This window comes from Danio aesculapii, chromosome 25 (assembly GCF_903798145.1).
Source record: "Danio aesculapii chromosome 25, fDanAes4.1, whole genome shotgun sequence".
NCBI lineage: Eukaryota > Metazoa > Chordata > Actinopteri > Cypriniformes > Danionidae > Danio > Danio aesculapii.
In genome coordinates, this window is record NC_079459.1 from 1318526 (window position 1) to 1345766 (window position 27241).

General features: G+C 38.9%; 1 protein-coding gene across 1 annotated transcript in view; it reads left to right on the top strand.

The window, feature by feature from the left end:
• Window positions 1–27241, top strand: part of ano3 (anoctamin 3) — a 97304-nt gene that overhangs the window by 64901 nt on the left and 5162 nt on the right. Inside the window, 12 exon segments of the mRNA XM_056452092.1 lie at window positions 6623–6705; window positions 11096–11236; window positions 11718–11882; window positions 12051–12087; window positions 14203–14314; window positions 16823–16880; window positions 19431–19528; window positions 23095–23240; window positions 23485–23637; window positions 25390–25537; window positions 25975–26061; window positions 26150–26255. Of these exon segments, the coding sequence (XP_056308067.1) occupies window positions 6623–6705; window positions 11096–11236; window positions 11718–11882; window positions 12051–12087; window positions 14203–14314; window positions 16823–16880; window positions 19431–19528; window positions 23095–23240; window positions 23485–23637; window positions 25390–25537; window positions 25975–26061; window positions 26150–26255 (1334 nt within the window).

Here is a 27241-nt window from a genome sequence, read left to right on the forward strand (position 1 = left end):
ATTAGGAATCACCAAGAAAATAAACAACAATCTTCTCATTAGTTTAGGGTCTCCTATGCACCCCGGATCACCCGTTGTACTCTGTGTTTCAGCTGTTGCCATCAGGACGGTCGTTTTAGAGTTCCTATTTGCAGGACGAATAGAGTCAGAAATTCTTTTTAATGGCGGCCATAGGTCATTAAATGAGTCCAGAGGGGAGGGAGACGCACCTTCAATATGATGTATTGGATGTTGTGGGCGTAATATTTTATTAATGTGTACATGGAGGCTTCGCCTGAGTAACGGCACCTGCTGCAATTTTAGTTTCCCTAAACGGGAGAATACAGTCTGAGTCTGATTAAAGCAACCACGGACACTGATTCTGCACATCTGACCGATTGCTTGCCTTTATGTTATACATTTATTGTACGTTATACTTTTATAACGGCCATTATTGATTATTAAAACTGATATTCAATGAAAGAGAGGGTATGTTTCATATTTTCATTGAAAATAAAATGAGGGCAGTAATGTTGTCGGCTCTGTTTTGTTATAAATATGCATGAAGATGACAGTCATATTATGCAGCGCACGACGCCTCAACATTGTGGTGTCTATTAAGTTGCTAATATCAAAGGAAAATTGACAGTTCCTATATGTTTTTGTTTTATTGTTAAGATAGTGGGCGAAGCAGTGGCGCAGTAGGTAGTGCTGTCGCCTCACAGCAAGAAGGTCGCTGGTTCGAGCCTCGACTGGGTCAGTTGGTGTTTCTGTGTGGAGTTTGCATGTTTTTTCCGCGTTCGCGTGGGTTTCCTCCGGGTGCTCCGGTTTCCCCCACAGTCCAAAGACATGTGGTACAGGTGAATTGGGTAGGCTAAATTGTCTGTAGCGTATGTGTGTGTCTGAATAAGTGTGTATGTGTTTCCCAGTGATGGGTTGCAGCTGCAAGGGCATCCGCTGCATAAAACAAATGCTGGATAAGTTGGCGGTTCATTCCGCTGTGGCGACCCCAGATTAATAAAGGGACTAAGCCGAAAAGAAAATGAATGAATGTTAAGATAGTGAAATAGCATAGCCAGAGTGATGTGAATGAGGTTATAAAGTACACTGGTCCCTTTGAAGATTCACCGATGATTCCTCTGGAGTTTGTTTTCCAAATCATACTAGCGAAGTCTGAACTTACAAAGAGAGGATGCAGGAATGAACTGTGTGTAGGCTACTTAATATGAGGAAAAAGCCCTAATCAGCCTTCGTTTTCAGATGTTTCCATTTTCCCCCATCCAGACTGAGAGGGAGCAGCATCGTTTTAGAATGAAAACGGTCTCTCCAGCGTTTCCAAAGTGCTCCGTTTTCGGAGCTCGAAAACTCCGGTGTAGTGTGTACGAATGGCATAACCGTAGCAAAACTTTAAAACTCAAACATTGTAGTGTAAACGGGGCCTTAAAGGGACTTTGCCTGTATACTTCATGTCTGAATCATCTTTGCAGGTATTTCAGGTGCAGAACAGCTGGAGATGTGTGGGATCTAAACACAGAGAACATATTAGTCATGACTGTATTTTTATCTGTGGCTATAGAAATGCGTGACACGTTCGCCACTAACACCGTCTCATCGCAGGTGTCATCACAATATCTAAACTGGGATTCTGATACCGATTCTCAGAAAACAATTGTTGAATCCCCCTCAAGAAAAATGTTGCAGGAGCTGTTTTCACTCCTGGTAAAGGATTATAATGAAGTTTACATACTATAAAAACTATTTATATTCATATATTTTATGATTATTGTTTTAGCTGCAGCTTAATACATCTACATACTCTCCTAAAGTGATTAATGCGGTTCGATTTCTCAAAACAACTGGCTTTAGTTTGAATAAAGAGGAGTCCTATAATAACAAAAGCGCAGCTCTGTGGTCAGGAGAAAGCAGGATTGTCTCTTTTAGATTAATTATAGCTAAAGCTGGATGAGGACAAACATTCATTAACACTTTTGGAAATCCACCAGCAAAGTTCTCGAAGCTTAGAAGAGAACAGGGTGCGGAATAAATATGAAAAATGACCATAGATGGCTTTAGTATATTCATTTAATGGCAGACATGCAAGTTTTTAAAGATGTCCCAGTTAAAGTCCCCAGTTAAATTCAGAAAACGTGAAATGAATATTATTTATAAATGTCAAGATGAAAACAAGCCATTTATATCATGCGAGATTGGATGGAATGAATAAATGATTCAATAGACGTGAATGAATTGGTTCAGTGACTCAGCAAATTACTTTTTAGATATTTACCGCCACCTACTGGTAGTTTAGTTTGTTAATGAGAGTATTATTTGTTTTGTTTTTTAAACTTGAATAATTCTTGAATGAATTAAATGAATCAATGACTCTATGAATTACATTTTTGACAATTTACTGCCACCTACTGGTTGGTTTTTGTTTAAAAAATCTTAGTGAATACTTGATTCAGTGGTCCAATGAGCCATTTACATTATTCTGATTGAATCAAACGAATCAATGACTCTACGAATTACTCTTTAGACATTTACTGCCACCTACTGGTAGTTTTTGTTAAAAAACTAAAATAATTGATTTAATTAGGCCACATACTTCATTCTTGAATGAATCGAATTAATCAATGACTCAACAAATGACTCTTTAGACATTTACTGCCACCTACTGGTTATTTTGGGGAAAAAAATCTTAGTGAATACTTGATTCAGTGGTCCAATGAGCCATTTACATCATTCTTGAATGAATCAAACGAATCAATGACTCTATGAATTACTCTTTAGCCATTTACTGCCACCTACTGTTTTTGTTAAAAAACTAGAATAATTAAATTAATTAGGTAATACTTCATTCTTGAATGAATCAAACGAATCAGTAACTCAACAATTGACTCTTTAGACATTTACCTCCACCTACTGGTAGTTTTTATAAAAAAAAACCTTAGTGAATACTTGTTTCAGTGGTCCAATGAGCCATTTACATAATTCTTGAATGAATCAAATGAATCAATGACTCTACGAATGACTTTTTAGACATGTACTGCCACCTACCGGTAGCTTTTGTTGAAAGATTGTTGTGAATAATTGATTCAATTAGGCCACGCACTTCATTCTTGAATGAATCAAATGAATCCATGACTCAACAAATGACTCTTAAGACATTTACTGCCACCTACTGGTTGTTTTTGTTTTAAAAAATCTTAGTGAATAATTGATTCAGTGGTCCAGTGAGCCATTTACATCGTTCTTAAATGAATCAAACGAATCAGTGTTTCTACGAATTACTTTTTAGACATGTACTGCCACCTACCGGTGGTTTTTGTTAAAAGATTGTAGTGAATAATTGATTCCATTAGGCCACATACTTGATTCTTGAATGAATCAAATGAATCAATGACTCAACAAATGACTCTTTAGACATTTACTGCCACCTAATGGTTTTTGTTTAAATAAATATTAGTGAATTATTGATTTATTGGTCGAATGAGCCGTCTACATCATTCTTGAATGAATCAATTTCTCTACAAATTACACTTTAGACATTTACTGCCACCTACTGGTAGTTTTTGTTAAAAAAATGTGGTGTGTAATAGATTCAGTTAAGCCATGTACTTTATTCTTGAATGAATCAAATGCTCAACCACCTACTGTTAGTTTTAGTATCTTAATTTGAGTATTATTTCGTACCAAAATTTATATTATCTAAAAATAATGTCTAAGTAAAGGAATTAGATCAGTTATATTAATAAATCACATCGTCATGTAATCAGTTAGATTAAAGCTTATGTGTAGTTTTTCAGAACTTAAACTACTTAAACAACAGTAATAAGTAAAAAAAATCTAAATCACCGACTGTATAATGTCACATTTTTTGTTCTGCAGAAAATAATATTCATATTAATAATAAGCCACAATATCTGCAATTAGTAATGCTAGCCAAGTTGTTTTATTAGACTTCTTATTGGATTAGATTTTGTTTTTTCCACTGCAAAGACTTATATTTAACAATGTATTAATAATGGGTGTATTATTATTATTATTATTATTATTATTATTATTATTATTATTATTATTATTATTAGTGCACTGTGATGTGAACCATACTGCTCCTGACAGTGAGATCCAGAAAGATCTGCAAGTCTAAACCCTGAGAGCTGCTTTCAGGAAGAGATTGCTTTAAAAATTCAGCGTGGTTTCTCATCTCTCTCTCTTCTCATCCAGCTCTTCCGCTTTAAACTAAAGTGGGTCATGCAGTCCTTTGGTAGAAACGGGCAACTTGTGAACCCAGATGTTTTTGTTCTTTTCTAAACAGTTAAATTTAGCTGCGAAACCTCAAAGAACTTGTTTTATTTTTACCTTTCTAAAAGGGATTTATTTAATGCCTACATCAGCGAGTTTCCATGATGGTGTGAAAAATTAATGTTTCTGAATAATCTGTTTGATTGAATCCAGCAACATAAAATATTTATATAAAACAGAGAGGTTTAACCCAGATTTCTAATTGGATGGACATTCAAGGTCGGTGTATAATGCTAATGAAGATGCGATCCAACAATATGCATAGAAAAATATATTATAGATCATATTATATATGATCTATAATATGATAAATAATCTGTAAACACCTTTTTTTCTGCTGTAAAGTTGGGCAGTTTAACATTGGAGTCAATCGAAATTTGCTTTGTTTTGTAGCCAGCCCCCAGTGGCCAGTCAATGAATTGCAGTTTCAGTTACTTTCATATTAGCTTCACAAGGGAGGTGTTGCAACTTATACAATATAAATGCTGAGTTTAATTATGCATAATTTTAAGGCTTAATTTAAATGGAAACAAATGAATTTTAAAAGAAATTCATCCCCTCACAGTTGTCATGAGGTGTAATATTAGCTATATACACCAAAATAATTTTTGTACCAGGCTGTAAACACCTTTTTTTCTGCTGTAAAGTCGGCCATTTTAAGATTGGAGTCAATATAAATTTGCTCTGTTTTGTAGCCAGCCCCCAGTGGCCAGTCGATGAATTGCATTTTCAGTTACTTTCATATTAGCTTCACGAGAGAGAGCGGTTGCCGCTTGATTTTCTGTCCCAAAACACTGTTGTCTGTGTAAACAAACAGGCAAAATGCGTAAACTTTCAGATTTTTGTGTTCGTGACTGTTATATTTGTCGTGTGTAAGATGCGTCTCTGCATTTGAAGTTAAAGTAAATACACGCTCTGCTGATGGATCATTAACAAACACTTAACGTTAACAATATCCACGTACTCTTATATTGTTGTGTATTTGTTTGCGCACTACGTCATCATTTCCATAGGCACTAGTTTTTGAGTGTTTACGCGGATACGATGACAATGGTGGCATTTTCTGAAACTGCCGCTTTGCAACCCGTTTTTAAATGAATGCGTTTTCTGTATAGACTGTAAATAAATATGGTGGTAGTGTCCATGACGTCACCTGTAGGCTTCTGAAGAGTGCAAATGACGCTACAAGTGGACGGGGCCTACGATCGCCATCTTGCCAGACATCCCAAGTCGAGAAAAGTCATTTCCAAGTGGGACATCAATGATTTGCGGGAGGTTGCGGGAGTTGGCCCGGGGCGTGACGTATCTAAAGGCGGGGGGGGGTTTGGTGGTGGGGGTTAACGACGTATATGAGGAGCGGGTTGGGGGGGTGAGGGAGAGGGGAGAGTGATGGGGTTGCGCGCGACGTATCTGAAGAGGTTGTGTGACGTATTTAAGGACCGAGGGGAGACACACGATTTCCGGGAGATTATCATTCGTTTGTTGGTATCGCGGAGTCTCTATGCATATGGCGGAGACTCCCAGAACTTCTGGGAGACTTGGGATGTCTGTCTTGTCCACATGTTGCTGCGTCAATCTTAATTATCTTAATCTTAAATATGTACATTTATAGATAAACGTATATGAGAATTTCATGCACTGGGGAAATTGAGGCCAAACTTGAGTGCACAGCATACCATATTATCTGATAATTGTGAGTAATAATCCCAAAAGGCAGTTGGCTGTGTAAAGCCACATAAAACAAAAGCATAAATGCAATATATTCATATTTAGCGGCTCATCAGATGACAGCAAGCAGCAGAGATCTAGCTGTCTAGTTGGCCCCGCCCTTAATTATGCATAATTTAAAGCTTAATATAAATAAAAAGGATGAGTTATAAAAAAAAATCACCCCCTCACAGTTGTCATGAAGGGTAATATTAGCTATGTACACCAAAATAATTTTTGTACCAGGCTGTAAACACTTTTTTTTCTGCTGTAAAGTTGGGAGTTTTACATAGTCATAGAAATTGGCTTTGTTTTGTAGCCAGCCCCTAGTGGCCAGTTGATTAACTGCAGTTTCAGTTACTTTTTATATTAGCTTCATGAAGGAGAGCTGGAGGTTGCCGCTTGATTTTCTGTCCCAAAACACTGTTGTCTGTGTAAACAAACAGGCAAAATGCGTAAAGTTTACCATTTTTGGCTGAAAACTTTGTTGACTCCTAAAATTCCATTCTAAAACTGCACTAGTGTGAATTGCACCTAAATGAACATTCATTAGTAAGTCATTAGTAAATGCCTGTGACTAATTTGAATGGAAGTGTCCTGTATCTCAAAGCTCTTTATGTTCAAATCTCAGCCACGGTTTTCCTTGAGTTCTGGAAGAGGAGGAGAGCTGAACTGACCTACGACTGGGATTTGATCGACTGGGAGGAGGAAGAGGTGAGTATAACGCCGTATAAACATCTTACTCGTTTGAGACCTGTTAAAATGTCCGACTGTAACTGGTGTGTGGCCAATCTATGTGCTGTTTGTTGTATCTCCTATAGTGTAAATCCTGTGTCATGGTGTGCTCTGTGAGTGTGCCTCCTACCGTATCATGTTGTGCTGTGCATGCCTTTGCTCCCAGTGGGGAAAACAGCTCGAGGGTGTTCACACTGACGGCGATTTAGACTCGGCAATGTGCCCGAAAGTCATTGTTCGGCTGAGAAAAGTTTAGCCGCATGCAAATGAGCTGTGGCTACCAACAGGAATATCTGTCTCTTGAGAGATACTGTCTGCAAGACGAAAAAGTAGTTCATCCAACACTCACTGGTAAAACAGGCCTGTGCCAGTATTTACATGTACTCGTTTAACAGATCCAAGCAAGTGAGTGATGAAAGAAGCACTTTAAATTATCAGAGAGTGCAGTATATAAATGCTATAACATTATAACAAGTGTGAATTATTATTATTTTTATTTTCATAGTTTATTTATTTTATTTATTCCACTCACCTGTGTTTAGCACACTCAGAATTACAAGATATTTCTCGAGAAACATGGAGGACTCATTAAGGGCGTGTCTGAATCCACTTTTGCTAATTTAGGGATGGAAAAATAAGCTCTGCACCCTGGCGCATGGTCTAACAGGGTTGAGCTTATTCTCTTAATGAGTTCTGGGTGTGTTTTGAGCATAACGTGCATTAAACCAATCAGAGTCTAATCTCTCATTCCCTTTAAGAGTCAGTTGTGTCGCTCCATGGCGCATTTGCTATTTAAACGGCGGACTTTGTAAGTGTAAAAACTGAACGCTTCACTAGCGAGAAAACAGTTAAACAGAGTATCTGCAGCGCGAGGATAAAGAATGAGCCTCCTCCAATTGGCCTTTACTTTCTCTCTTTTGTGGATAAGGATACGTGATGCACTGAAGACATCCATTAGTCTACATAATTAATTTCATTTGTTAAGCGCAAAGATTTGTCAAAACTATTGCTAAATTCAGTTCTAATCTCCAGCAAAGGAATAAATGAACAATAATAATGAAGTGTGGTCAGGAAACTGAGTTACATCCAAACACACATGCACTCATCCCGAGGCTTTCAGACTATGCAGAGTCACTGATTCGATCCAAGACCAGCAACGAGATGATCCCAAGGTTTCCATAATCCTGGACCAGGCCGTATCCTGAGAAGCTGCTGTGGTGGTCATGGAGGAGTGAAGAGCATGAGACTTCGCTGAGGTCCAGCTTCCAGCCTCCACTGCTGAGACTGCAGCTCTGCACAAGACGTTTGGCCAGTGGAGAAATAGAAATGGTCGTGCCCAACTGAGTCTGGTTTCTCTCGAGGGTTTATTCTTCACTTTCGCCAACTGGTGAATTATTTATTCTTATTTTTTTCCCCTCGCCGCTGTCGCCACTAGCTTGCATGTAGAGATCGGTAGAGCTGCGCATCGATGGATTTGCTCTTCAGTGTTTGGACTCTCAGTAGTGATTATTAAACCACAGTCAACTGAGCTAAACTGAACTGAACTTAAACACTGAATACTGAACTACGCACAGCTAATGTGCTCTGCGCTGGATTTTGCACAGTCTATTTTAGTTCCTCAAAATAGCAACGGCCCAACAATGCGCCTTAACACACCTCTCTTCTAAACCAGCACACCCATGAGTCCACAAAGTGCTACAAATGGATTTGCTATTTAAACAACGTGGCGCAAAATAGGAAAATTAGGGTTGCGCTGGTCTAAATATAGCAACACATCGTGGCAAACACGTCTTGCGCCTTATTGCGTCGGGTGTATAGGGCCTTTAGTGTGATTGTTGCCATGAATATATCCTGTGCTGCTGATATGGCAACATAAATAAATACATAATTCATAATAGTAGTTGTTCTTTTAATTTATTAAATATATTCATAGCAAAAACGCTATTTGTAAACAATACTGGTGCGGCACACAGAGATAGATTCGATTTCCACTTTTTTTTTCATTATTGAATCTCAGTGTGAACAGCCCTTCGTCAATCACATACCATCCGCATGTGCAGAGTGACAGTAAGTTGATGTGTTGAGCAATGTGTGTGTGTGTGTGATGTCTTTGAAGGTGTAATGTGTGTGAGGAGAAAACTGCTCTAAATAATGGTGTGATCAGGTGTGGCTGAGTCTGGCTGTGCGTCTGGTGTCTGCATTTAAAGGATTCGGCTGCTGCTGCTAGTTTCTGTATAACAGCGGTTCTCAAACTGTGCTTCATTTAACAGCGGGACAACAATAACATTCATAGACACACAGTTGTATCTTCATGGGGACTTTCCACAGACTGCATTCTGTACAGATGGTATAATCTGTCCTCCTAAACACAACCCTCAAAGAAAACAATAGGCATGTTTAGATTTGCAAAATACTTTATTCTTTGTGATTTATGAGGGGTTTTTCTCATGAGGACCAAAAAAAATGCCCTCACAAGGTCAAAATTTACTGGTTTGGCTATACTTGTGGGGACATTTGGTCCCTATCAGGTAAGTGACTCAAGATACACACACAAACTGCTTCGGAAACTCTCAAGTGAAAATCTCTCATAGTATCAGCTTTTACTTTTCCATGCTAGAAATGAAGGAGCTACTGTAGTCTGAGATCTGGTAATGGTGGGAAAGGGATAAGGCATGCCATTAATTAGTTATTTTAATAATAATAATTGATTTATTATATATATATATGCAATTAAACATTTTCAAAGAACTTTTTGAAGTTTGAAAAAAGTAAAAAAAAAAGTTTCTGCCATTTTTCTGCATCATTTTAAACCATGTGACTTTCTTTCTTCTTTCTATATACAGTATATGAAGTAAAATAATTCGCCCTCCTGGGATATTCTGTATATCCACAGTGATATTTATTATTTTCTTCAATACTTATTTTTTATTTTATCTTTATATAACTTTTTCAGTACCTTCTTCAATACAATAGTTTTAATAACTGGTTTATTTTCCCTTTGTCATGATGATAGCACATAATATTTGACTAGTTATTCGTCAAGATACTAATATTCAGCTTAAAGTGACATTTAAAGGTTTTAACTAGGTAAATTTATTAAACTGATAAAGCTCTGTGTCTGTTTTAGAGCTTGACGGTCTCAAATAGCCAAATGCTTTAATCATACAAAAAAGAGCAGCTTGAACATTTTTTAAAACATCTTCTTTTCTGTTTAATGGAGGAAAGAAAGGCCACATGGCTCTGGAAAATACATGAACATTATGTCTGACAATCATGTGACAATAAAGACTCCAATAAGACGGTAAATGACCTATTACAGAGGATCTTTTAATATGCTTTTTTGTTTTTCTTTGTCAAATATTTCACAAATGATGTTGAACAGATTCAGGAGTTTCTCACAGTATTTCCTATAATATTTTTTCTTCTGGAGAAAGTCTTATTTGTTTTATTTCGGCTAGAATAAAAGCAGTTTTTAATTGTTTTAAAGCCATTTTAAGCTCAATATTATAAGCCCTCTTAAATGGCCCCTATGATGAAAATCATCTTCTGTAAGCTGTTTGGACAGAACTGTGTGTAGGTATAGCGTGTCCACAGTTATACTGGAGTGATGTAAACACAATAAGTCTCATTTTTTTAAATTTCATGACGTTAAAATAGGATCCAAATCCCTCCCATTTTCAGACCGACCGCGCTAAACATTTTATTATTTCATAAACAAATATGTGAAATCAGTTCTGGAGCAACACAGTAAAGTAATAGGTCAAAAGCCACACATCTCCTGAGTATATGTTTTGAATTTGATGCTAGTATCATGCAAAATGAAATTTCTGCAATTATTTTTCTGAGACAATGTCTTGTGATTTTCTCCCTCTCCTTGTGAATTTAGCATCTTCAAGATACCAGTATTCAGTTTACATGTCACTTTAAGCTGAAGACTAGTATCTTGAAGAATATCTAGTCAATTATTATGTGCTGTCATCATGGCAAAGATAAAATAAATTAGTGATTAGAAATGAGTTATTAAATCTATTAGGTATTATACAGGTGATTCACTTATAGCATGATTTGATCCGGCGTGATAATAATTAGCCTGTATGTTTGAGAACTGCTGCCATATACAGTACAGGACAGCCTCTTCTGTATTTAACTCTCATTTTGCGAATGTGTACTAATAAGCGCGTCTCATGTTGAGGTGCTGAAGTGCTCCACGTTATTAACACATTCAGATCATGTGATCAGACTCCGGATTGACATCATCGCCGAGATGATGCCGAACATCCGGTGTGATGAGACTCGTTCGTCATTCGACACCGTTGTGAGATCCTCAGCTGCTGGTTTATGAGTAATATCGTGTGTGTTTGTTCATTAGGAGGAGCTGCGGCCCCAGTTTGAAGCCAAATACTCGCGGAAGGAGAGAGTAAACCCCATCTCAGGGAAACCAGAGCCTTTCCAACCCTTCACTGACAAGCTCAGCCGACTCATGGTGTCTGTTTCCGGCATCTTCTTCATGGTGAGAAAAGTCAGAATGTCCCAGATATATAAAACAGTGATATTATACAAGAAAATACAGTTTTTTTTCACTAAAACGGTGCAAAAAAGCTGCAAAAACAGCCATATTATAGAGAAAAAGCTTTTTTTTTTCACTAAAATGGTAATATTCTGTTAAAAACAGTGCATTCTAGGTAATCCAGAATGCATTTTTTTTACCAGATACATATTTATTTGTCCACAAGCCAGATCTAAATATTGTACTTTTATCAACACTGTAATACAGTAAAAATACACATTATGTTTTTGTTTTGCATATATATTTTTGCTTATACAAATATATTTTTGTTTTGTATCTTGTCTCCCTCTTTTGGCTGTGAATGAAAAGATGGCGCAACACTTGGGAATAGATATTTTTATTCATAAATTGAGAAGTCACAGAAGGCTGATAACCATTATACTATTAAGAATAACAGTGTGTTGGTGTGTATAATCTTCTGCAGATCTCGCTGGTTCTGACGGCCGTGTTCGCTGTGGTGGTTTTCCGGCTCATTGCTATGGAGAAGTTTGTTTCCTTCCAGTGGGAGTTTGTAAAGAAAAACTGGCAGTTCGCAACTTCAGGCACCGGAGTCTGCATCAACTTCATGATCATCATGTCCCTCAATGTGGTCAGTTTCCTCTGTCTGATGTTTATATATATTTACTTTGTGGGGGATATCATGCAGATCATGCTTTGGACAGATTTTAATAAACAAGTTTTAAATTAAAATGTAAATGTTTGGTAACTTTACAAACGTCTCTTCTGATTGAGTGTCTGTATTTTCCATCATGGTCAGGTCTATGAGAAAGTGGCGTATCTTCTGACTAATCTAGGTGAGTGTTGATTCAGTGTGCTCTTAAATGCTTCGAAGCAAAATAAAAGTCTTTCATTCATTTTTCATGACACCCACACCAACACGGGGAGAACATCCAAAAATTTCACACAGAAATGCCAACTGGTCCAGCCGAGAATGGGTTTCCTCAGGTTGCTCCGGTTTCCCCCACAGTCTAAACACATGCGCTATAGGTGAATTGATGAACTAAATACCCGTAGTGTATGAGTGTGTGTGTGTGTGAATATGAGTGTGTATGGGTGTTTCCCAGTTCTGGGTTGCGTCTGGAAGGGCATTTGCTGCGTATAACATATGCTGGAATAGTTGGCGGTTCATTCCGCTGTGGTGACCCCTGATTAATAAGCGACTAAGTTGAAGGAAAATGAATGAATGTAAGTGAACACGTTGCCAAATGTTACCGGTTAAAACCTAAAGTGGCGATGAGGTCTTAAAATGTGTGGAAAGAGTCTTAAAGTCCTTAAAGGTATTGTATTTCACTCTCTGACTCCTGGATATACCCCTTTTACTTAAGGGCCATGAACCCCACCCCCACCCCCTGTCTCAGCAGGCTGTTTTCACACCTCTAATTTGAAAAAAGTCAGGAAAGTGGTCCAGCTCTGTTTAGGTGGGAGTGTCGAGTGGCAAAAGAGGGAAGGGTTTGCATAAAAAGGGGAGTTTCAGTACAGGCATGTGCAATGTTTACATGGACAATGTAATTGAGTTATTTGCCTTAATCTGAATAAGACAATAATATGATGGTGTTTACATGAGCTGTTTTTTGAACATTTTTATAACACATAATTCGATTAATGTCATCGTGTCACCACACTATTCACATTTCCTCAGGAGTTTCACGTAATTTCGGGTGTTTCATTCCCAATTTGTTGACTTTAACTGCAGTTTGGCACTTTCACTTTCATTCAGGAACATTTCATGCATGCCCCCATGACAAACAAGACATTGGTTGAGAGGAACTGCTGGAAGAGTGTTGTTTAAATGGAACTTTTGATGCCGAATGAGAGAAAAAAAAAACATCGTAATTCTCAGTAACTTGGAAGCACTCGGTAGGTGCAGAAAATAGCATCAATTAGCCGTGAGTGTATAGACTATCCTGTCACAACATGCAGCGAAAATCCTACACGATGGTAATTGTTCGATTGCGGTGTTTACATGTTTATATTCGGAGAGCAGCGTTTACAGCGGATCTTTCAGTCCATAATATTGTAGTGATATTAACGGACTGTTAACTAAGTAAATCATTTTGACTAAGGTACATGTTTAAAAACTGAAAGAGTACTGCTGACCATGCTAACTAACTAACATAAACAAAGACCACTGATCACACACTTACCAAATCGGTAGAGACAGGACAATCAACACCAACTGGAGCCGTGTCAACTGCAGCAAATCCGGATTTCACCATTTCCAGATGTGAAAAGCTCTCTGGGAAAAAAAATTATCCTTACAAATGTATATCTGTCGCATGTTAGCAGACCACTGTAATCCACACGTGAGTCCAGCTGCGCTCTTATAGCGGGGAAATGAAAACAAAACCTTCATTGCGGCACATTTATAAACGCAACACTGACGACCCATGTCTCCAAACTATTCTTCTTCTTCCACTTGTTTTAATTACGGTCAGCAACACAACGTGGCGTCTCTTTGCCGTCTGAACACAGGTAAACAGCTAAAAACAGTCTTCGAAGCTGTCATGCATATTAATGAAGTTGCACCTCATTCACAATAGAGCGTGCTGATTGGTTCAAACCAAGTCTTTCTCATGAATTAATGATGAAAGCTCAAAGACCGCCGGTACAGATATCTAGCTCCACGCTGGAATTTACACAAGGATACCCTCGCCGTGACGTAGCATCTAAATCTGAAATGGAAGAACGAATTTGCTCGAAATAACGCAAAAACAACCAATTTTCACTTTTTAGTGAAATATATGAGTCCTAATAATGTTTTTAGCAGCGTGGGACACATATATGACTGTTAACATCTCAAACAATGTGTTTCGGTGTTTCATGAGCCTTTAGCAACAACACTAAGTAAGAAAAGCATCGCTTGCTGTGTTTTATCGTGACTCTGACAGCGTTTTTCTCTTGTGACGCAGAGCATCCACGCACCGAGTCAGAGTGGGAAAACAGCTTCGCCCTCAAGATGTTCCTCTTCCAGTTCGTCAATCTCAACAGCTCCACTTTCTACATCGCCTTCTTCTTAGGCAGGTCAGCAGCTCTTCATGATTCAGTGTTTGCTTCCATTTACACACAATATACAACTTGGGCTCTGAAATATTCGGTAAAACTTAATATTAAAAGGCACCTATTATGCATAAATCACTTTTATATGGGGATTAAACACAGTTGTGCATCAGCAGTGTGTGGATATAACCAGCCTTTAATAGTAAACATGTATTAATTCTATTGTTTATAATCAGACTTGATAAGAACAGTCTGCAGAAACACTTTGATTGACATTCTCTCTTTCTATGATGTCATCAGAAGGGGTAAGCCCCGCCCACAAATGACCATCTCTCCCGCATTAGCATAGGACGTTAGTCTTGTTTTTGAATCTGCCACTATGCTGACACACAGGCATCTGTAGCCCCGCCCTCTTCTTAAAAGAGCACAATCTCATTTGAATTTAAAGAGACAGCCACTAAAATCAGGATCAAAGCCTAAAAGGGTCCGTTTCAGAGAGTTAGAAAACATGTGTGTGGTATTTTGAGCTGAAACACACACAAACACACACACACACACACACACACACACACACACACACACACCACACACACACACACACACACACACACACACACACACACACACTAGAGACATCAGAGCTATAATAGGTCCTCTTTTATTATCCTCCAGCTTTTTATTTGGGATCTCCTACATTCATAGAGCTAATGAAATGACAAAACATTTGAATTTAAATAGTTGAAAATGTACATTAAGAAACATTAATAAAATTGGAATATTATATGCCTTTTAAAGTAGTTTTTAATGAGCTTTTTTACTTGAATAATGAACGTTTGACTTTGTTGTTGTTGTTATTTGACAAATGCATGTTTCATTGATTAATTGTATGTACTTACTATATGGTTAGGTTTAGTTTCCTGTAGTTATGCATAATTGCAATTAATTACTATAGTAAATAAACAGAAGTAGTTTTAGAAACACCAAATAATAAGTTGACTTCTAGTTGATCATTTGGTATCAGAAGTGGCTTATATGAAAGGCAAAGGCCTCTAGATTACGCTTATTTGACCACAATAAAATATGATCATGTCTTGATGTTGAATGATTTCAATAGGTCTGACTTTGGTGAGACAAAAGTCTTGTCACTGAACCTTCAATAATGTCCAGTATAGAATATGTCAGAATCAGAATGACTGGAATAGTATTATATATTGTCATTTTTTTAAATAAAAGTATAAACTACTACTATTACTACTACTAATAATAAAAATAATAATAATAATAATAATAATAATAATAATAATAATAATAACATTACTAATAATTTAATGAAATAATAACAAAATCAAACATTGTCAGTAAAATTCTAGCAAAAACACAAAGTGTCACTTAATTAAAAAATAGTCAACCCAGGCTCATTCTGAAAACGTAGTCCCGAGGATGTTTCTGGAGATCGCGTATTATGTAGCCGGAGGTACGTATGGCTGCATTTAATTTTTTAAGTGAACGCTGCGAGGCGGTATGACGCCGTTCCTTTTAGCACTTGCCGGCTGACCACTTACCTTCGTGTGGAGGGATTTCCCGCTGCAACCAGTTTGTCCGGTTAGCTCGTCCTGTACGTCGGTGGATTTGAGACGCAGAGAGGAGCTGACGACGATGACGACCGGGTTCGAGTCCGGGGAAGAGCGGTTCCAGAAATCAGGGAAGACTAAACCAGAATCCAAGAAATAAAGCGAAGAGGTTCATAACAGGGTGAGAGTGTGGTAAAATCCGAAAACGTGGTAAAAAAAATTTTTAAATCGGACGAGGGCTTTTCTTTTTCCGGACGGCTTTTGTAAATCGTTGGTTGGGTTTAAGGCGGGCGGGTCGATCGGTAAAATCGGTTGGGTTCAGGGAAGGAGGAGGGTGGGTCGGCCGGCCGATTGACCGGTCGCTCAGTCAATCATTCAGCCAGTCGAACAGACAGACAGACGTTCGTTCGACAGCGCCCTCTGGTGGGTTTACACGAGAACAGCGCGGGCGCGAACGGCACTCGCGGGAGATGTCCGAGAAGCCAAAAAGGCGCACACAGCGGCCTCTCGCGGATTCGTGAAAACCAAAAACTGCAAAAATACATACCTCCCGGCACGTATTTCGCGGTCTCCAGAAACGTCCTCGGGACTACGTTTTCAGAATGAGCCTGGGTTGAAAATGGTTATTGATTTATAAGGGTAAGTGACACTGGAAAAGTGACGTTTTTAAAGTGGAAGCAGTAAAATAATAATATTTGTCAATTGTTATGAACATTTTGTATGATTTTACTTGGTTTACACATACAGAAATAACATGTACATACCGTATCCCTAGATCCAGAGTTACGCAAACACCTCTGACTGAATTTTAAGAGTGTTACGCTAATCCGTGTGTGTGTGTGTATGTGTGTGTGTGTGTGTGGTGTGTGTGTGTGTGTGTGTGTGTGTGTGTGTGTGTGTGTGTGTGTGTGTGTGTGTGTGTGTGTGTGTGTGTGTGTGTGTGTGTGTGTGTTTCCCCCAGGTTTGCTGGCCGGCCGGGTGACTATAATAAGCTGTTTAACCGCTGGAGGATGGAGGAGGTTTGCTCATTATTGCTCTTTGTGATCAACATTTCCCGTATCGAATATCAGCGTGGGTTATGAGATCTCTGTAACAGCGGTCATTACTGTATAATCACCTCAGCTTCACAACTGTGCTCAATCATAACACCAGAGCACTGTTTAACATCTCCAGACTGTCAAATATTTGAATATAATCAAAACCACTTGGGGGAAGAGAAATGCACTTAATTGAACTCAATGTGTTGTTTATTACAAGCACAGAGAAGTTTGTTTGGGGAAATAAAATGGTTTGGGGTTAATGTTGGATTAATGAAGTGAGATGCAGCTTAAGTGTACTTAAAGAGAGTCTCTGCATTTATTAACATACTGAACAGTGCATTTTAAATGATTGTCTTATTTATAGGTTGCCATGTTTTAAAATGTACAGTGCATCCGGAGAGTATTCATAGCGCTTCACTTTTTCCACATGTTTTTATGTTACTCATTTCCTCAACAATGTGCTCTTGACCTCAGACTGGGGGCTTCCAGCAGGACAATGACCCAAAGCACACCGCCAAAATATCAATAGAGTGGCTTCACAACAACTCTGTGAATGCCCTTGAGTGGCCCAGCCAGAGCCCATACCTAAATCCTATTGAACATGTCTGGAGAGATCTGAAAATGGCTGTACACCATCACTTCCCGTCCAACCTGATAGAGCTTGAGAGGTCCTGCAAAGAGGAATGGGCCAAAATTCCTAAAGACTGGTGTGCCTAGCTTGTAGGATCATATTCAAGAAGACTTGAGGCTGTAATCGCTGCTAAAGGTGCATCAACAAAGTATTGAGCAAAGGCTGTGAATACTGATGTACATGTAACTTTACAGCGTTTTTCACATTGTCATTATTGTGGGGGATTGTTTGTAGAATGTTGAGGAAATAAATGAACTTAATCCATTTTGGAATAAGGCTGGAATATAAAAACATGTGGAAAAAGTGAAGCGCTGTCAATACTTTCTGGATTCACTGTAAATAAGTGATTGTTGCAAATAGGGTTTGAAAACGAAAGGCTGAGCCAGCCAAAGTTGCGTCTTAATTGAGCCCAGACTTTTAGAGTTGGTGGTAAAGTTTCTCTGGGAAAAGGCAAGGTACTACACGCCAATGAAGAGGAACAAGAGGCTGACTCAATTCGAAACCAACCAGTTTGGGGAGAGGTGAACCAGGATATTAGTCATACTTTAATGTACAATTCATGCTATTAACAAACCATTTAGCTCAATAAACTACTAATTAAAAGTTATTAAGGTAGTAGTTGGGTTTCAACATCGGATTAGGGATTAGAATGAGATCATAGTTATAGGTGCTAATAAACAGTTCATTTCTTAATAATATGCAGGTAGTAAATGGTGTGAACTGTTACTTAAACTAAAGTGTTACTCAAGAAATATCAGAATCAGAAAGAGCTTTATTGCCAGGTATGTTCACACATACGAGGAATTTGTTTTGGTGACAGAGCTTCTACAGTCCAACAGGATTACAGAGACAGGACAAAAACAGATAATAAATATATTTAAAAAAATAGAAGTAAGTAGTGAGTGCAAATATACAGATTGACAAGTGTATGTACATGTTTATTACTATATGCAACGCTATATGTGCAGCTGTTATGTGCAAATTGGCATGTAAAGTGTGTTGTTAAATAAGTGTATATGTGTATAAAAGTGTATGGCAAGTAGTGATGTTGGTTCCACAATTATTATCATCAAGTGTTCATGAGATGGATTGCCTGAGGGAAGAAACTGTTTCTGTGTCGGGCTGTTCTGGTGCGCAGTGCTCTGTAGCGTCGACCAGAAGGTAAAAGTTCAAAGAGGCAGTGTGCTGGGTGTGAGGGGTCCAGAGTGATTTTGGCAGCCCTTCTGCTCGCTCTGGATAAGTACAGTTCTTGGGGAGTAGGAAGGGTTGTACCAGTGATTCGCTCAGCAGTCCGAACTATTCGACGTAGTCTTTGGAGATCGTATTTAGTAGCTGAGCTAAACCAGACAGTTATTGATGTGCAGATGACTGATTCAGTGATGGAGGTGTAGAACTGTTTCAGCAGCTCCTTTGGGAGGTTGAACTTCCTCAGCTGACGAAGAAAGTACAGCCTCTGTTGAGCTTTTTTGACAATGGAGTCAATGTGAGTGTCCCACTTCAGGTCCTGAGAGATGGTGGTGCCCAGGAACCTGAATGACTCCACTGCTGCCACAATGCTGTCTATGATGCTCAGTGGGGGGAGAGCAGGCGGGTGTCTCCTGAAGTCCACTATCATCTCCAATATGTTTTAGACAAGAAAATTATATATTAAAGAAAAGCACGGCCGTTTAGCTTAATGCCTGAAGTGTAGTATTGTTCAAAACTATTTAATTACTTAAAAAAGAATACAAACACACTGACAGTTATAGGAACCGTGGGTTGTTATAGGTCAATCATGCTACCATTCGACACAAATCCTTCAATTTCTCCTGTTATATATTGTGAGGAAATATTTCATTCAATCTTTGCATGGTTTTGTCTTGTAAAGTTTGTCGTATGCTTTCGTTATTCACCTGTAGTGTCATCCCAGTGGGTGTCTGATTGACTTATGTCTGCAAATGGGAGTGATCATGGTGCTGAAACAGATCTGGAACAACTTCATGGAGCTGGGCTACCCGTGAGTGAAACAAACCAGGACAAAAAACATCCCAAAACACACACACACACCCATGAATAATGACTAAAACTGAGAAAATGTGTTTCACTCTTTTGTTTCAAACTGCTTTGGTTTAAGATGTTCATGGAAGAATGTGTCAGCAACACTGCTTTATTTGATCAAAATACAAATTAGCAGATATGATTTTAAAGGGCACCCCTTTTTACAACATGTAAAATAAGTCTCTGATGTCCCTAGATTGTGTGTGTGTGTGTTTGTGAAGTTCAGCTCAAAATACCGCACTTATAATGTTTTCTAACTCGCTGAAACTGACCCTTTTAGGCTTTGATCCTAATTTTGGCGTATTTGGTGACTGTCGCTTTAAATGCAAATGAGATTGTGCTCTTTTCAAAAGAGGGCGGAGCTACAGATGCCTGTGTGTCAGAATAGTGACAGATTTAAAACTGATCTAACTTCATATGCTAATGAAAGAGAGATGGTCGCTTGTGGGCGGGGCTTTCTTCCTCTGATGACATCATACAAACGGAGAATGTCAATCAAACTGTTTCTGCAGATGGTTTTTATCAAGTCTGAATATAAAAAATTACAATTAATACATTTTTACCAATAGAAGCTGGTTATATTCACACACTGCTGACACACATGGTGTTTAACCTCCTTATGAAAGTGATTTTTGCATTATAGCTCCCCTTTACATATTATTACATTTACAGTCTAAATAAAATGCTGGGTTGTCATTTGGACAAACCCAATATTGTGTTAATTTTTAAAATTGCATTTTAATTACACTATTAACCCATCAGATGGTTTTGTCCATATTTGACCAAACATTTAGTTAATTTAACATTTAGTTAAACATTTAGTTTATCCAAAGCAATACACAAAAATTGGGAAAATCTGTTGTAAATCATTCTAACATGCTTGTTAAAACCATGAAACTTTTTTTTTATCAGAATAATAATAGAGATTTGTAAAGAAAAATATTTATTTGAAATGTAATTTTACTTTATTTCTTTGGTTTGAATGGATAAATGTCAGGTTTGCATACAAATATTAGTCGTTAATATTGAGAATTAAATCTTATATTACAGTTCTGGGGTGCGTTTCCCAAACAACGACGTAACTCACGGCTGAACTATCATAGTACGATGCATTGTTTTGGAAAAGAACAATGTAGTGAGGAGTGTTTCCCAAAAGCTGTAGTTTCTCTGTCGCAGATCCATCATTTGAACGTAAACGTAAAACACCCATAATGAGGCTTTAAACGGGGTGGAGGAACTACTTCTTTAGAGAAGAACCCCATAATTTCTTTGTACAAATTATATTGTCTTACACACACACACATTAAAAAAATTCAATATTAGTTTTGCTAAAAACATGCACTTGCTTTCCATATTAATTATAATATATGTAAATTGCATGATTATTATTAGTAGTAGTACTAGTAGTAGTAGTAGTATATTGTTTATTTATTTTGTATTTTTTGAAAAGTCTACTTTTACAAGTTGACACATGTAAACCACTGCAGAACTGTTCTAACCAGCAGGCCCGTGTCATATACAGTACAGATACTTCATAAATAACCCACTATAAATTAATAGCATTAACGTATGCTATATTTTTTGTTTTCAAGCTTTGGAGACGTAATGTAAACTCCGCTTTTAAATAATAGGTCACCTATAGCTTTCGTCATGAGTCACGGCTGTGTTCAAAATGACATCAATGTTTTCAAAGAGCACTGCGAAGAGAGCGCAACTGTAAACTTGAAGATCGCTAAAACTGAACTGTAAAAATACTTTGAAAGCTGAGAGAGATGACCTTAATGCGTTTTTAAATAATTCCAAGTTTAAATGTTAGAATGTTCTAAATGAATAGGGCATAGGGGGGATAACTGGGAATAGAACACAGCCAGGAACTATGTTTATAACTACAGCTCCAAAGGTGTAGTTGCAAGTGTACAAGCTTGCGACACAGTTTGCGAATGTTCGTTTGAACGATGGATTTGGGAAACACCAAATCAACAAACTATGCTCGTAACGACACAACTTGCGACCTTAGTTAGCTCGCGATGGTTTTCGGAATTGCACCCCAGATTGGCTGATGAGCATTCTGAGGTGTGCTGTTATTTTCACATATGTTATTTTCACCTGTTCCAGCAGGTTTTGAGCACATTACAGTAGAGGTCTGCTAATTTCCGAATAAAATGTGGTAGCGGTCAGTAACTTTGAATGGGAGCAGGCAGGCTAACAATTTAGCATTCCCGAGTCCCCGACGTTATTCCAGAACAGCAAATCTGTTATTTCCTCATTCCTATTGAGCACCGGTACAGCCCGTGCTCACGACTGTTCCACATGATGAACTCAAGACCAGTGCTTTCTGCACATGCTTTTTATTCGGCCAGTCTGTGCACGCATCATCTGCATAACAGTCCTCAGAGCGGGCTTTACTAAATGCACTGTCCTTGACGGATTTTCAACGTGCGTTAGAAAGCGCTCAGTTCACTGTTAGGAAACCCATATCAGGCAAGTCTGATGTATGGGAGTCTTTTTCATGTGTCATAGACGCAAATGGAAAAAAAAAATTACCCTTTGTGCGGTGTGATATTACCTCAAAGTTGCACCTTTAGCAGTCAAGGGGGTCGCACACCAGATGCGCAGCTCGGCAGATCTAAATTTAGCGGGAATGATCAGGTCAGGTGGATAAACTAAGACTGAATATACAGCGGGAGTGGTTGGGTGCGGAAAAACACCTCGCGGGAGTGGGCCTAAAAAACAGTCCCGTGCAGACCTCTACATTACAGCTCTATATCACTATTATTTCACAGCTACAGCAGTCAAAAAGCACATCCAAACACAACAGAAAGCTTTGGATGAGATGTGAGAAACCAGTTCAACACACAGGAGGAGTTTGAGCAGAAAAACCTGACAAATGTCTCAAATACAACACCAAAACTGTAGATTTAGCTGTGTGTACCATGGTATAAGCGGAATAATGCTCTCATGACCACTGAATTATTCAGAAATAACGCACACCTGAGGTAAAATGCTTTCTAAATGACCATATTACATTACAAACTGTAGTAATCATGCTACAAATTCAGCTTTGCATCACAGGAATGGAGTGTATGTCTTGATTATTCCCAGCAGTGTGTATTATTTGATACGATCTGATGTTGTTATTGAGCGTATGAGCGCAGAGGTCTGTGTTACTCAATTATTAGCTCAAACCGGAGGGGTTTTCTGCAGGGAAACGGTCAGATTGTCCTCAGTTCCAGTTCACAGACCACTGATTCTGCAAACCCTGCAGAGAAAACTGTACAGCTCATCAGAAAGAGCCACAGACCACCACACGTGATCAAGAAAACCGTGATGATGAGGGACATTAGTTCAGGTTTACAGCACTGCGCTTTGTCCATCAGTCAAAACAACATCACTGTATTATTGCACTCTGAATGCATCTGTAATGAAACACAGGAGAAGTGTATCCCTGCTAAAAAGAAAGTGTGGTTGTGTACTTATCGTGTGTTTCAGGTTTAATAGCAGGTTGTTTTTGTGCTGGTCCTCCAGGCTGCTGCAGAACTGGTGGTCTCGGCGTAAGATGAAGCGAGCCGGAGAGCAGAGTAACAGTAAAGAAGAGCTCCCGCAGTGGGACAGAGACTGGAACCTGCAGCCTATGAATGCACACGGCCTGGTGGACGAGTACCTGGAGATGGGTGCGTTCGCTTTTCATTAACTGAGGGATTTATGTTTACTTTTATTCATTTAGCAGACTCTTTAATCAAACCAACTTACAAATGAGTATTAAAGGATCACTTTAACTGGTGGTTTGTCAAGTCCGTAAGATAATTGACTTAATTAAAGCAAACTCTGGTGTCAGAAATAGTATTAGACTGCATAATCTCAATGATAATGTGTGAACTAGTTTGCCATATTATTTTGCTGATGTTTTGTGTTCAGTTCTACAGTTCGGCTTCACTACGATCTTCGTGGCGGCGTTTCCTCTGGCTCCTCTTCTGGCTCTGCTCAACAACATCATCGAGATTCGATTAGACGCCTACAAGTTCGTTACGCAGTGGAGGAGACCGATGCCCGCCCGCGCTACCGACATCGGTCAGTGCTTTCACACCAATGCACGCTTTCACAAGACTGTTACGACACGTTTAACGCTCATCAGAATCTTAAATCCTTGAAAGTTTTTATTATTTTTATTTTTTTTTTATTTTTTATTTTTATTGATTTATTCGTAAGGTTCGTAAAGCTTTTTAGCTTTGTGTGGAAAATGTTGGCATTCAGCGTAATGTTCTTTATCCTGCAGTCACTGAACCACAAAGCTAAAGCAGACTCCATTCTTAAGGGGGTCACACACTGGACGCGCACATTCGCATGTTATTTAAGTGCAGTTTATTTATAAACTAATTTGGAGAGGATCATGTGCTTATGATTGCTTGCGGCTGGTCCTGCATTATCCAATTCGTGATTCACCAATCAGACGATTCCTAAGTCACTTTAAATACCTTAAGTTCCATATGACAGCCATCTTGGTTTTGAAGAATCCCCCCTTCCACCTCTACTCCTCCTCCTTTCCTAGATGGGTGGCACGGTGGCCTAGTGGTTAGCACGGTTGCCTCACAGCAAGGACGTGACTGGTTCTAGTCCTTACCAAGCCAGCCGACGTTTCTGTGCAGAGTTTACACATTCTCCCCATGCTCACATGGGTTTCCCCCGGGTTCCCGGGTTTCCTCCCACCATCCAAAAGCATGCAGCTTAAGTTAATTGGCTAATCCAAAGCAGCACCATAGACATGCTCCTAGTTAGTAGTTATCTCTTAAGAGTGATCTCTATCTGTTCATTGGCTAGCTCAGCAGGGGAGTTCTCGAGATCTACCTGAGCTCAAACTCCCCTTTCGGCTTGCAAACGGGAGGGAGCCCTGAGCTCGAGGATCTTATGAGCTCAGGGCTCTCTCCTGGGACAGCATGCCAAACAAGCTATATATCAATCATCAGCTAAGTGTGAAGTCTTAAAAATGAAGTTACTCAGATGGCGCTCTGTGGCGCGTCAGAATTATGAACAGTGTCCTGAGTCGTAGCTGGGCACCTCAGACAGCCGCCGACTTGCAGTGCCGGTGTGCGTACCTTGATATAAACCTATGCAATTCTAAAATGCATGGCGCTGCGTGGTGTGGCGCATCCGATGGTTATGCTGCGGCCAGTTACAACTCTTTTTGCACCCTTGTTTAAACTCACAGTGCTAGCGATCAAAGATTTTGTTAATTTGGCAAGCTGAACGCATTCTGTACTGTACAGGAGATATGGAGGAGATTGATTGACAATGGTCTACAGCCAATCAGGACGCAGAACACAGTCAAATTGCACACAAAAAATCCACGAAACTGCAAGGCCAGGAAAGGTGAATTGCAAAATAGCAAGGCACTACTGTAAATTTATATGTATTTACGTATGTATTATATAATCTTTGCATTAAATTACACAAAAGGAATAACCGCTTGTGCGAGATGTTTCTAATGCAGCGTCTATGGGGGCAGGACAGTAAATCTGAAGTTATTCTCTCTTCTGGCTGCCGTTATCAGTCTCAAACTATTTATTTCCTTTTTCTGAAAGTCTTGATCACACCATCCTGGAGTTTTTCTTTTATTATTTCAGCAAATAGGATTGTAAAAACATGATGTGTGCTCCGAGTTTACCCAAAAATGACGACTTCTGCTAATGAGGAAGCTTGAAATGTGAAAAAGTTCCATTAGCCTGATGTTGGTTTATCTCAACCCAAACACAAGTGTCACATCATTGGTAGTACATTTAGATGCTTAGCACAATCATACTGTAATATAGCTATTTTTTTTATTAGGGATCTGGCATGGTGTCCTGGAGGGAATTGGAGTTGTGGCTGTCATAACAAATGCCTTCGTCATCGCCATCACTTCAGATTACATCCCTCGCTTCGTCTACGCAATCAAATATGGACCTTGTGTGGACAAGGGTTACCGGCACGAGAAGTAAGATGATAGCTGCACAAAATATTGACAGCCCAAAACATGTCAATAGTAAAGCGAAGCTGATTTATTTTGTTAGCACCTCTGGTGACGGGTTGTTTACGAGAATCAGCTTCACGTTGGCATGGTTAACTATTTGGACAATCTGAAATTCGTTAATTCCTCCTGTGAATTATTATTTTTTTGTTTAAAACATGTCCCATTTACCAACACATTTTAAATATAATAGTTTTAATAACTCGTTCCTAATAACTGTTGCCACAATGGCATTGCATAATATTTTACTAGTTATTTTGCAGGATACTAGTATTCAGCTTAAAGTGACATTTAAAGACGTAACTAAATTAATTAGGTTAATTAGGCAAGTTAGGTCTTCAGCTGTATGTTGCTGTTTTGCTATTCTAATACTGTATCTTTTTGTTTTGGATGGCTTTTCCCAGATGTCTAAGAGGATACTTGAACAACAGCTTGTCTGTATTTGATATGGGTGAACTGAGAAACGGGAGTTATGAAAATCAATACTGCAGGTACTACACATTACAGTATAATATGTCGTTATATGTTTTTTGCTGGATTGTTTGGGATTCAAGTGCTCTTTTTTGTGTGTCTTTACAGGTATCGAGATTACAGAGCGCCTCCATGGAGTCCTGAACCCTATGAGTTCACCCTGCAGTTCTGGCATGTTTTAGCTGCCAGACTAGCCTTCATCATTGTCTTCGAGGTCAGTGCTACCTTATGTATATTATATGAGGATTGTTTACATTAAAATGTAGTTTTGGGTTAGCAAAGACGCAATTAGATGCAATACAAGGTACCAGTGAAATGACGACTAGCTGGTACAATGCAGGTAAACCTCAATTCTTAGACTCAAGAAGTGAGGTGACTGATGCTAATGATGCTTTTGCATCATTGTAAACATGCTTTAATCCCATGCCAGCAAATTCCTGCCTCTTCTGGAGTGTCTTGCAAGGAACCAGTTAAAGTGGTGCCGTGACCCGGATGGGAGTACGGTTTAGGATTTTAAGTGTAATGGAGGCATCTGGTGCATGGTAATTGTATAAATTAAGGCCAAAAGCTGAACACAGCACAAGGACTGGGGCTGACTAGCATGTGTGTTCTGCACCTAGGTAAAAAGTAATATCCATGGCTCACCAAACTTAGTCCTGGAGGGTTGCGGTCTTGCAGAGTTTATCTCCTTGTCTCAAGACTCCTGCCTGGAAGTTTTCAGTATCAGTAAGTTCCATTCAGAAAGGGCTCATTCCTATATCCTAATCCCTTCAAAGGGTTTACCCTCCACAGTGACAGTTTTGAAGAGATTATGGCAACGCAATGGGCCCTTCCAAATGGGATTAGGATATAGGAATGACACCAAATAACATTCCAGCACAAAGCATCACAGGAGCCGAAGTATCCATCAGTTGTACCCTTTGAAACCTTTCATTCCAAAGGGCCTTTCAAAGCGGCCAGATTTGAGCACTTCTGTTTGGAACACCACTTCAGTATGCCAGCGATAATTATTTATACTCCAACTTGCCAATCGGAGGGTAATTTATACTATTTGGAATGGACTGTATAGCTAGTAAGATCTTGATTTTGCTTGTACAGGTGTGTTTGAATAGGGTTGGTGCTAGAATCTGCAGGACACTGACCCTCCAGACCAAGTGTGGTTACCTCTGGTAATAACCACCAAGTAACAGTAGTCACTAG